Source organism: Sprattus sprattus, assembly GCF_963457725.1.
Source record: "Sprattus sprattus genome assembly, chromosome: 3".
Classification (NCBI taxonomy): Eukaryota; Metazoa; Chordata; class Actinopteri; order Clupeiformes; family Clupeidae; genus Sprattus; species Sprattus sprattus.
Genome location: NC_137922.1, coordinates 28,349,237 through 28,361,736, shown reverse-complemented (window position 1 = coordinate 28,361,736; position 12,500 = coordinate 28,349,237). Strand labels below are relative to the sequence as shown.

General features: G+C 50.8%; 2 protein-coding genes across 2 annotated transcripts in view; both read right to left on the bottom strand.

Annotated features, from left to right (window-relative positions):
- LOC308362704 (cation channel sperm-associated targeting subunit tau-like) overlaps positions 1-426 on the bottom strand; it is a gene marked incomplete at both ends in the record, with an annotated part of 4,062 nt that extends 3,636 nt beyond the window's left edge. The window contains one exon of the mRNA XM_080835432.1: positions 256-426. Within this exon, the coding sequence (XP_080691558.1) occupies positions 256-426 (171 nt within the window). The remainder of the gene's footprint in view (positions 1-255) is intronic.
- Positions 427-1,547: 1,121 nt separating this feature from the next.
- Positions 1,548-12,500, bottom strand: part of nbeal1 (neurobeachin-like 1) — a gene marked incomplete at its 5' end in the record, with an annotated part of 47,772 nt that continues 36,819 nt past the window's right edge. Inside the window, 4 exon segments of the mRNA XM_080835431.1 lie at positions 1,548-4,040; positions 5,578-5,713; positions 6,984-7,132; positions 12,368-12,500. The exon segment at positions 12,368-12,500 is cut by the window's right edge and continues 29 nt beyond it. Coding sequence (XP_080691557.1) covers positions 3,954-4,040; positions 5,578-5,713; positions 6,984-7,132; positions 12,368-12,500 — 505 coding nt within the window. The 3' untranslated portion in view covers positions 1,548-3,953.

The following is a 12,500-nucleotide window of genomic DNA, read 5'->3' as shown; positions in this document are numbered from 1 at the left end:
TTCGCTACTGATCTGTGCTCCCAATCTTCAATTTTATAGATATACATTTTGAAAAAAAAAAGCAAACCTAAATAATTAGGCCAATACCATCCCTATCCACAAAATCAATTGTGTATTCTAGATCTAGACAATACCCAAACTGTAGATATGGCCTACACTTAGCCTGCCCGATAGTCAAGTTATAAATTAGTTACTACAGCTGTGAATATATCGGGGCCCCTAGTGTGACTTCAGCCTCCTGATTAGGCTACTCACCGCCGGCCCGCGAGTCACCAGCGTTTGGAAATAATCCTCGTTGTCTTCACAGTCATCCTCATCGATCTCCTCAGACTTTCGCCCTGATCGGCCATCAGTTGATTTTTTCCGCTCATTTATTCTCCGTTCCGCAGAGCCGGAATGTTTATTTTTGCCTTTTATAGCATCCATTACCCTCTGCTCGGTGCTTAGTGATGTCGGCCAAATCTAGGACCATGTGGTAACGAATGTGTTAGCCTATTTGAACAGGTGACATTTACAATGAAGATGTAAATTGGCGTGGGCAGGTGTGCTGTGTCGTCACAGCAACCCAAATCGAATACAAACATAAGAATGCAGATGATTCGGATGAGTCATAGATAGCCTACCAGAGTTCCATACGGTATAGACATTTACGCGGCCTTGACTTCCCCGGTGCAGGTTTGATGGGCAATGCTGCCACCTAGCGTTTGAAGTGTGAAAAGGGTCCACCGCTGCCTCATTGAAGACTCGTCAGTTCGTCGGTGTCCATCCGATTCGAGGCAGCGTGACACGGTTTAAAAAAAACCGAGCTGTACATTTCTAAAGTCCGGTCCGTGGCCTCCTGTCTTTACAGGATTCGGAAAAATTAGTTCATGCATTTATCTCAAGTCGGTTAGATGACTGCAACGCACTCTATGCTGGTCTAGCATAACAGATGTTAAACAAACTTCAACTTATCCAAAATGCAGCTGCTAGAATAGATAGAACTTCAAAATGCAATCATATCACCCCTGTTCTTAAATCACTTCACTGGCTCCCTAGTCTGGGAAGTCCCGCCCCTCTTCTCCGGCCAATTTAACAAATAATTTAGTTTAAAATACTTGTTCTTGTCTATAAATCACTTAACGGCCTTGCCCCACCCTATATTTCCGACCGGATTTCTTTTTATGATCCATCGCGTTGCCTAAGGTCCTCCAATAAATATTGTCTCACGACCCCAAGAATAAACACCAATGCTGCACACGGTGCCTTTAGTTACTGTGCCCCAACCCTCTGGAATAGCCTACCTCTGGAGTTAAGGTCATCACACTCATTTCATATACATATATATATATATTTATTTTGCTAAGTGTGTTTGTTTATTTTAGATAATTGAATGTCTTCTCTGCACTCAAAGCACACTGTTTCTATGTATAACATATGAAATGTGCTATATAAATAAACTTGAACTTGAACCTAATACGGACAGCTGCATGTGCACTTACTCGGAAGGGAACTGGAAATCATGAAGAAAAATGACTACAATCAAATCCCCAGACAAATGGAACTGATTTTCAATAGGGCTTTAATTATCATTTTCCACTTGTGTATACAAAGCAGTTTGTCTGTACAGATCAAGAAGCCATTTAAAACAATCAATTAATTAATAAATCAATCAATTTCAACCATTGGTAGTACCTTGAAAGTGCAAAAAATACAGTTCAAATACACAGAAATAAAAACCATGCTGTACATTTCATACTGTATATATAAATAAGCACACTTACACACACACACACACACACACTGACATGAACTCACACCCATTGGTAACAAGTCAAATCTAAAGCAGCTAACTTTAAGAGTCACATAGAGTCTGGTTAGATTCAACCTCTGGCTTTGATGATGTTTGATTCCCAAAAGAAGCGTTTCATTTTCCTTTTAGTGGAATGGTGTTGTTAATGGAGGGCGGGGATCGAGGGTCTAGGATTGAGGACGGGGAAGGGTTTCTGCATCAGGAAGCACTGGTGCATCATGGGAAAAAGGCACTCTATTTTCATTTCAGTGGTGGAATAGGTCATAGGTCATAGTTCAAGAGGTCATAGCACAAAATCAAAACAAACAACAAAGACACAGAGGTTCACACACACACACACACACGCTGAAGTTTGTCTTTGTCTTACGGTCATATGTGTTTTGCCACGGTTGCATAGGGCAGTGAGACTGAATACACAGAGGCCCTTAACTGACCAAATCCCTCTATAGCACCACCTCCTGGCTGGGGCACTATCTCACAGCCTACAGTCACTACACAGGTCTCTGGCTTTGGCTTTTCTGCACACACACACACACACACACACACACACACACACACACACACACAGACACACACACACACACACACACACACACACACACACACACACACACACACAGAACCGTTTGAGATTCTTTCAAACACACAGGACACAGACGAGAAACACACATAGAACCGTCCTCAACAGAGGGGCGCTCAAAGACCTGCCTAAGCACATGATCAGAGGGAAAGAGGGAGAGAGACAGAGAGAAGAGCTAGAAGAGCTAATTATTAGTGATCAAATGAAGAGCCAGACGAGCGTGCTTTAGCGCCCTCAGCACTAACATGACAAACGTTAGCAGTTCCATATAGCAGGAGGGCGCCCCCTACTGGATGGCTGAGGAGCTGAGGAAGCAGACAGAGGTGGAGGCATCGTCCCATCTTTTACCAAATTCTCAATGTCCACCCCTCCTTAAGAGGCCCCATGGACTAACCAGGAAGACTAGCAGTATTGTTTTGGTAAGCCGCTGAAGTAGAGGCTGGAATGTACCATGTCGAGGGCTGATGCGGGGGCGTTCAGTCCCCCTGGTCTGTAGGAGAGTGTGTGAGTCATGCATCCACTACAGTCATCACCAGTCCTCATTGTGTGTGTGTGTGTGTGTGTGTGTGTTCAGTCCCCCTGGTCTGTAGGAGAATGTGTGAGCCCTGAAATCACTACCGTCATCACAAGTCATGACAGACTAGGCAACGCAACCGCTCAGCCCAAGTCACATAAATAACAACAAACAAACGAAAAAAACAAACAAACATGAGCATTTCAAGTAATGAGTAAAGAAAACATTCTATGGTTAAAAAGTCGAGCACTAAAGTGTCCACACCCCCACACACACTACCACAACAGTGTTAGCATGTGTGTGTGTGTGTGTGTGTGTGTGAGTTTGTTACAAAATATTGCTTCAGTGACACAAGTTGCTGTTTGCAAAATCAACAAAATGTCTTTAAACTTCATTCAAATTAGAGTGTGCGATGTGTATTATGTCCTGTGATATGACACACACACACACACACAATCTCTTACTGCGTCACATTCTACACCTTGCACCGAAAGGCAGAAAACAGAGGACACACACACACACACACACACACACACACACACACACACTTAAACACCAAGCAATGTCCCCCTGACCAGCACGAAAGTGTTCTTTTCCTGTGGTAAAGTGTGAAAGATTGCAACTGATGATGGTGATAATGATGAAGAAGATGATGATGATGATGGTCATTTTAAGAGCGAAGGATTATTGGATTGGTGTGACAGGGTGACATGCTATTTGGGTTAATGTATGGGGGTGCAGTGAGACAGGCACACACACACACACACACACACACACACACACACACGACAAACTGAGCCAGAGCGCCCGCGCTTGTCCAGCTGTCAGGACACACACACACACACACACACACACACACACACACACACACACACACTCACACAAGGAAGTACATCAACCACTATCTGGAGGTAGGGTCCAGGCCCCCCATCCTTCTTCAGTACGGGCCAACCAAACACAGTCATTCTCCAGTCACACGTGGTCTGGCCAGCTCTGATTGGATGATTGTCATGATTTACAGGGCAGTGGGCCAGTTGGGAGGTGAGGGGGTGGAGGGAGGGGCGGGATCAGTGGTACTCCGTTTCTCCCGAGGATATCTGGGTCAGACGCTTGCTGGAACCCCACAGCTTCCTCGTGATCTGGCCAGAGCGCATCTGAGATGGAGGAGGAGGAGGAGAGGAAGAGAGGAGGAGAGGAAGAGGAGGAGGAGAGGAGAGGAGAGGAGAGGAGGATAGGAGAGGAGAGGAGAGGAGGAGGAAGAGAGGAGTGGTGAGGAGGAGGAGAGGAGGGGAGAGGAGGGATGAGGAGGAGAGAGGAGGATAGGAGAGGAGGAGGAGGAGAGGAGGAGGAGGTGGAGAGGAGAGGAGGGGAGGAGAGTAGAGGAGGAGAGGAGGAGGAGAGGAGAGAGAAGAGGAGGAGGAGAGGAGAAGAGAGTAGGAGGAAATGGGGAAGAGGAGGAGGAAGATGAGAGGAGGAGGATGACAGGAGAAGGATGAGAGGAGAGGAGGAGGATGACAGGAGAGGAGGATGACGGTTGGGAAAGGACAGGATGAAGGAGTGAAGATGTGAGGAGAGAAATGAACAGTTGAAAAGAAGTAAAGTGGCAGTGAAAAAAGAAAAGAATAAAGAAAAGAACAGAAAAGAAAAGAAGAGGAGAGGAGATGAAGAACACAAAGGGAAGAGGAGATAAATGATCTATGAGACGACTGATTGGTTAGTTCATCTAGGTCTGATCTACGAGACGACTGATTAGTTAGTTCATCTAGGTCTGATTCAGATCACACCCCTTTCAGTCCAGTCACAATCAGACAGCACCAAAGGAATCAAACCATTCAGAAGAGCTGTCAAGGTTACAAGGAAGAATGTGGCATGAGGTAAATCATTCTGCTCGTACGATCCGTAATATTGACATATCTACCATGAGGTACGTTATAATATAATATAATATTGACATATCTACCGCTACGCTTAGATTTCTAGAGGTAAACCTGGTCAAATGTTGACCATTGCTAATCTAGCAACAACCGGTAAGAACACCACTGATATGACTAGTAGTATCATGATGACTAGTACCGGTATTAGGACACAGTTCATGGTTTAAGATCACAGTAAGGACAGAAGTAAACACATGGTCATAGAACAGCGCTTTTGTAAACAAAAATAAACCATCCACACAAACAACACAAGGCAACAATAAAACCACTCACAATCCTTGGCATATGGGTCGAAAACATTATACGTACTGTATAAAACACACACACACACACTTTATATATTATATCTCTGTTTCCTTTGATTGTGAGTGTTAGCTTTAGTATAAACATGTTGTGGGCTGAATGTGTGTGTGTTCATTCTGGGCTGATTGTGTGTGAGTGTGTTCACTCTAGGCTGTGTATGTGTGTGTGTGTTCAGTCTGGGCTGAGTGTGTGTGTGTGTGTGTGTCTGTTCAGTCTGGGCTTAGTGTGTGTGTGTGTGTGTGTGTGTGTGTGTGTGTGTTCAGTCTGGGCTGAGTGTGTGTGTGTGTGTGTGTGTGTGTGTGTGTTACTCTGGGCTGAGTGTGTTCTGATCTCTGAGGCTGAGCAGGCGTGCGGGCGAGCGGACGCGTAGTGAGGTCATGAGCGGCGACCCTGGGTGCTGGGTAATGTAGTTCTCCATCCTCTGGGTAATGTAGTTCCTGAGCGAGTTCTTTACCTCTGCAGGCTTGCCCACGCCGACCACGATCAGCTTCCCGTCCGCCAGACCCACCAGGACGTGGCTCTGCTCCTTCACCACGGACACACACCGCACACACACACGCATCGCCAGGGGGGGCACACACAGCGCCAGGCTGCAGGAGATGGAGACACACACACACACACACACAATATCACAAACACACACACACACAATATCACACACACACACACAATATCACACACACACACACACACACACACACACACACACACACATACATACATACACACACAATCACACAATCACAGTAAGGTGGTGCTTCTGCTCGTAATGTAGATGTCACGAATATATATTTTATATCATATTAACAAACAATATATGCCCTTTAAAAAATAAACAACATCTTGGAATTGTAATTTTTCTATTGTTTTTTAACTGTAACAGTTTGTTTACGAGACAAAAAAAGGAATTCTTTGATTTTCACAGTAATTTGCTGCAGTGTTCTAGAATTGTATTGGGGTATAGAGGGCAAAGAGATTTATCCTGCATGATACAAATAAGACTGACCAGTAGAGAGAGAGAGAGAGAGAAAGAGCGAGAGAGAGAGTGTGAGAGAGAGGAAGACAGAGAGAGAGAGAGAGAGAGAGAGAGAGAGAGAGAGAGAGAGAGAGAGAGAGAGAGAGAGAGAGACAGAGAGAAGGATAGAGAGAGAGAGAGAGAGAGAGACAGAGAGGAAGTCATACTTTGACAGGTTTACGAGCCTAATCCCAGGCTTCCAAAATCTAGAGGAACGGGAAAAGATGTCAGTCTTGCTTGGACAGCAGGGACAGACAGCGGGTCTTGCTGCCAAATTTGTCTGTGAATGCCATAGGGCAAGGGACGGTGATTGTGGTCTGTGAAGCTCTACACACACACACACACACACACACACACACACACACACACACACACACACACACACACACACACACAAGCACACACACACCCCCACAGTCACACACACACACACACAATCACACACACACACACGGTCACACACACGCACACACACACACACACACACTTTTGTCTGTTGATATGTGTAGATTTATGTCTGTGCTATGCTTTGGCAATGCAAACTATATTTGTCATGCCAATAAAGCTCATTTGAATTTGAATTTGAATTTGACAGAGAGAGGGAGACAGCGAGAGAGAGAGAGAGAGACAAAGAGAAGGAGAGAGAGAGAGAGAGACAGAGAGAGGGAGACAGCGAGAGAGAGAGAGAAAGAGCGAGAGAGAGAGTGTGAGAGAGAGGAAGACAGAGAGAGAGAGAGAGAGAGAGAGGAAGACAGAGAGAGTGAGAGAGAGAGAGAGAGAGAGAGAGAGAGAGAGAGAGAGAGAGAGAGCGAGAGAGCGAGACAGAGAGTAGCCCATGTGTTTACCTGTACAGGTCTCTGATTGACAGGTAGCCCTGTTCGCTGCCCATGACGACGTACTCCCCCGACACACACATGTCCGTCACCTGCTCCCTCAGAGCCTCTGTGCCCAGGTGCTTCCCATTCACAGAGTACAGGTGCAGGGCGTTCTTATCCTACACACACACACACACACACACACACACACACACACACACACACACACACACACACACAGTGAGAGTTGTGTGTGTGAGTGTGTGTGTGTTCTACCTTGAGTGTAGCCTTCCCCTCCACACAGGTGTGTGTGTGTGTGTGTGTTCTACCTTGAGTGTGGTTCTATATCATTCCTACTGACCGCCAGAGGCGGTGCTTACAGCACATGGATATTATCACACGGAACGTGCAGGTCGAGACTTAATAACAACAAAATCAAACGTGACCTGGGTGACGTCACCCGGTGACCCCGTGACGGGGGTTAAGACACCGGTGAACCCAGGAAGCGATCTCTTTCACTTCTCGCATTTGCGTTTGCAGGTTTGGAGATTGTTTGTGGACTGAAGCGCCAAAGTTTCGTACCTTGTTTGGTTGGGGCCGTGATTTCACCCCCCAAAGAGACTGCGTTTTGGTCATTTGAAATATATTTATTATTAGCGATATTTAGTGGCGCCCGGCGCCCTTTTTGTTGCCTTGTAGCTACCTTGTTTGTAGCCTTCTTGGTTTGGCTTGGGGTGTGCTCGCCCCTGTGTTCTGTTGCCGCCTAGCTCTTTTCATTTTGTGTTAGTTATTGATAACGTAGCCTTTGTTATCATTATTTTGATTCTGATTATTGGTTGCTTGCAGGCTTAGTCTAGCCTAGCTTGTTTGACCCTTGTTATTTTTTTGTAAACCTAACAATATTGTTGGGGTGTGCTTGCCCCTGTTTTCTGTTGCCGCCTAGCTCTTTCATTGCGGTGATTATTGATAACGATAGCTTTGTTATCATTATTTAGATTTTTTGTAAACCTAATAATATTGTTGGGGTGCTCTCGCCCCTGGGTGTCTTGTGGCCTTGGTTGTCTTTTTTAATTAAGACTAACAATACTGTTGGGGTGCTCTCGCCCCTGGGTGTCTTGTGGCCTTGGTTATCTCTTTGTTTTGTAAGACAAGAAATACTGTTGGGGTGCTCTCGCCCCTGGGTGTCTTGAGGCCTTGGTTGTCTTTTTATATTAAGACTAAAAAATACTGTTGGGGTGCTCTCGCCCCTGGGTGTCTTGTGGCCTTGGTTGTCTTTTTTAATTAAGACAAGGAATACTGTTGGGGTGCTCTCGCCCCTGTCCACTCTCGTCAGCTTGTCCTGTCCGGTGCCTTCGCCTGACTGGTTGACATGGAGTATCTTCACTGCTGCGTGAGCTGCCGGGCGAATCTTGAGATGGAAGACGGGCATCGCGAGTGCCCCTCCTGTCTGGGTCTCGGCCACTTACAGCAGGGCTTGACCGACCTTGCCTGCGCTGACTGCATGTGCCTCAGCATGGAGGCAGGGACTGCCAGGCTTGCACTGGTGGCTGCGCCACAGGAAGCTTCCCTGACCCCGGCGGGGCAGGGCGCCGTGTCTACTGCAGCGACAGTGCCCAGCAGGCGCCATGGGGTGGCCTCACGCCCCACCTTCAAGGCACATGAGTCGCGCTCGGTCCCTTTGACGGCGAAGGTCCGCAGGATGTCTGCTGACTTGGAGGAGATGAAGGCCCTGTTGGCTCGCCTTCCACCTCCGACGGACCTGGTCCTGTCCCCCAATGAGGCTCTGTGCCCGGACGCTAGGTGCCCCCGCGCTCAGTGCCGCATCACAGATGATCTGCTTGTCCGGAGCTATGACACGGCGGCGCAGGTGGGACGCCTTAGCAACTCCACGTCCCACCTATTGTTGGCCCTCGCCCAAACATCCCAGTGGACGGCCGTGGGCTCTCAGGAGCTCTGCGAGGCTGCACTCCAGGCATTCGCCTATTCAGCGCGAGAACTGGGTAGGCTCATGTCCTTCTTGACCCTCGCCCGCCGCCAAATTTGGCTAGCACAGTCGCCGCTGGCGGAGCCGGACAGGAGGGTCCTGCGCTCTCTCCCTGTTGTCCCCGGGGAGTTGTTTGGCCAAGCCTCGCAACAGGCCCTGGACAGGAGCGTTCAAGTCGTCCAGGCACGGGAACAGTATGCCGGTCTGCGCCAGCTTCCCCAACGCGGCAACGCCGGCGCAGCAATTTCGGACGGCGCGATATCGCCACGTACCCGCCAGGACTCAAGGCGGGCCGGGGACTTTCGCCGACCCTACACATCTCGGGCCCGCGGCGCCGCTCCCTCCACCCAACCAGCCCCTCATCACACCTATGATGACCGACGGGGGCGATCTGGACGACGCTGACGTCGTCACGCCGGCGGTCGGCCACTTCTCCAGCGAGCAGCTCCGACGCTGGAGAGAGCTGACCTCGGACCCCTAGGTGCTGTTGACCCTCGAAGAAGGTTACCGCATCCAGTTCGACCGCCGACCGTCGAGATTCCAAGGGGTCCGGACCACCACCATGGCCTGCCCGGAGAAGGCCCTCGTCCTCCGGCAAGAGATCTACAGCCTCCTGGAGAAGGGTGCCATCTCTCCAGTCGAGCGGAGCAAACGGCTAGGTGGGTTTTACTCCGATTATTTTCTTGTCCCAAAGAAAGACGGCGGTATCCGCCCTATACTGGACCTGAGGGCTTTGAACTGCCATCTGAAGATCCTACGGTTTCACATGCTCCGCACTGTGGATGTTTTGCACAGCAGACGAGCGGACGACTGGTTCGCCGCGATCGACCTGAAGGATGCTTACTTTCACGTCCCGATTACACCACACCACAGGCAGTTCCTGCGGTTTGCCTTCGAGGGGCAGGCGTACCAGTTTCGTGTCCTGCCCTTTGGCATAGCATTGGCTCCCCGGGTCTTCACCCGGTGTGTGGCGGCGGCATTGGCATCCTGCCCTACCTGGACGACTGGCTGATATGCTCCCGGTCGGAGGCCCAGGCCCACTCCGATGTCACACATGTGCTCTTGCATGTTGCGGAGCTGGGGCTCGTTGGTTCCAAGCCAGGAGTCTGTGTTTCTCGGCATCCACCAGGACTCAAGGTTGTTGAGGGCTACGGTCTCTCCGGCCAGGATCGTCGGCATTCACCGGCTGCTCGGACGCTTCAGGCGTGGCAGGTCACTCTCCGTCAGCATCCTTCCAACGTCTCCTCGGCATGCTGACCGCTGCCTCTTCTCTGGTTCCGCTGGGGCTGCTGGAACTGCGCCCGCTCCAGAGGTGGCTGAACAACCTCCGCCTCCACCCGGCCTTGCACGGGCACAGGCTAGTCAAGGTCTCCTACACCTGCGACAAGCTCCTCCGTCCTTGGAGGCAGAGGGCTTACCTCCTGCAGGGTGTCCCCCTGGCTGCCGTCCCTTCCCGGCGGGAGGTTGTCACCACGGACGTCTCCCTGGAAGGATGGGGTGCGGTCTGGCAGTGCCGGACGGCCAGAGGCCGCTTGAGTTCTCTGCAGCGGCGGCAGCACATCAATGTGTTGGAGCTGCAGGCTGTCTTTCTCGGCTTTATGCGTTTCCCCCGCTACCACTGTTAGTGCAGCCTCTCCACAGAGTTATGGTGGACCGTTATTCGCTTCTGCTGGTGGCTCCTCGATGGCCATGGAGAGTGTGGTTTCCTCAGCTGCTACAGCTTTTGGACGGAGACCCCTGGTGCCTGCCGATGAGACAGGATCTTCTGTCTCAGCTGGGGGGCCAGATCTGGCACCTGGATCCGGCCCGGATGCAGCTCTGGGTTTGGCCCTTGAGGGGCCAGCCCCCTAACTAGGGCTTTGCGAGCCGGCGGTGGTCAACACCATTGCCAGCTCGAGGGCGCCCTCCACCAATGCCCTCTACGCCAACCGGTGGAGGCTATTCTCCGATTGGTGCCTGGCACTGGGCGTGGAGCCTACACGCTGCCCCCTGCCTACCATTCTGCGGTTCCTTCAGTCACTGTTCGACAAGGGTCTTGCACCTTCCACCATCAAGGTGTACGCTGCTGCCATCTCTGCACATCATGCCAGGGTTGACGGACGTACTGTGGGATCCCTTCCTTTGGTGGCTCGCTTCCTCCGGGGCGCTCTCCGTCTGAGGCCCCCCCGGCGGGCCCGGGTGCCCACGTGGGATCTGCCTTTGGTGCTGCAGGCTCTCTGTGATGCGCCATTTGAGCCCTTACTGACAGCAGATGTTGCATGGCTCTCCATGAAGACGGCGTTCCTTCTGGCTATTACATCTACCAAGCGCGTTGGGGAATTGCATGCGCTGTCGGTTAGTGGGGACTGCCTGCAGTGGCACCCCGGCGACAGTGGGGTCACTCTGTGGCCTAACCCCTTTTTCCTGCCGAAGACACTCTCTTCCGGCTTTGTTAATCGGCATCTCAGCCTGTCTGCGTTTGCAGCAGATCAGGGGGAGAGGTCAGAACTTTTATGCCCTGTTCGTGCCCTCAGGATGCACGTGTCTCGTACTGAGGGATTCCGTCTGAGTGATGCCCTGTTCCTGTGCCACACCGGACCGAGGAGGGGCCTGGCACTCTCTAGGCAGAGACTGTCCAAGTGGATAGTGGAGGCCATACGGCAGGCCTACGGGCACAGTGGCTCCGCGGTTCCTCGGGATGTCCGGGCGCACTCCACCCGTGGTATGGCGGCCTCCTGGGCTCCGCTGAGGGGCGTGCCCCTCTCTGACATTTGCAGCGCTGCCTCCTGGGCGTCCAGCTGCACGTTCACGCGGTTTTACAGGATTAATGTTGTCCCTCATAATCCTGTCCCGCTGGCGGTGGTTCCTGGCCCGTCCCAGCAACATTGAGTACGGGTAGGCACTCCTCGTGACTTTGTTGGTATTGGTCATCCATGTGCTGTAAGCACCGCCTCTGGCGGTCAGTAGGAACGATATAGAACGATGGTTATGTATATAACCACGGTTCTATGAGTTCCGGATGACCGCCAGAGCCTTGGCAGTCACTCGGAGTCTATGCGAGAAGACTTGCCAAGAGATCGCTTCCTGGGTTCACCGGTGTCTTAACCCCCGTCACGGGGTCACCGGGTGACGTCACCCAGGTCACGTTTGACTTTGTTGTTATTAAGTCTCGACCTGCACGTTCCGTGTGATAATATCCATGTGCTGTAAGCACCGCCTCTGGCGGTCATCCGGAACTCATAGAACCGTGGTTATATACATAACCATCGTTTTCCCATCCACACCGGTGTGTGTGTGTGTGTGTGTGTGTGTGTGTCTGTGTGTTCTACCTTGAGTGTAGCCTTCCCCTCCACACAGGTGTGTGTGTGTCTGTGTGTTCTACCTTGAGTGTAGCCTTCCCCTCCACACAGGTGTGTGTGTGTGTGTGTGTGTGTGTGTGTGTGTGTTCTACCTTGAGTGTAGCCTTCCCCTCCACACAGGTGTGCACCACCAGGTGACCCTCCCAGGACACGGCCAGGTGCATGATGGATACAGGAAGTGAGCTCTCACAGGGGGGACGCAGCGAGCGCAGGTACTGACCCCGC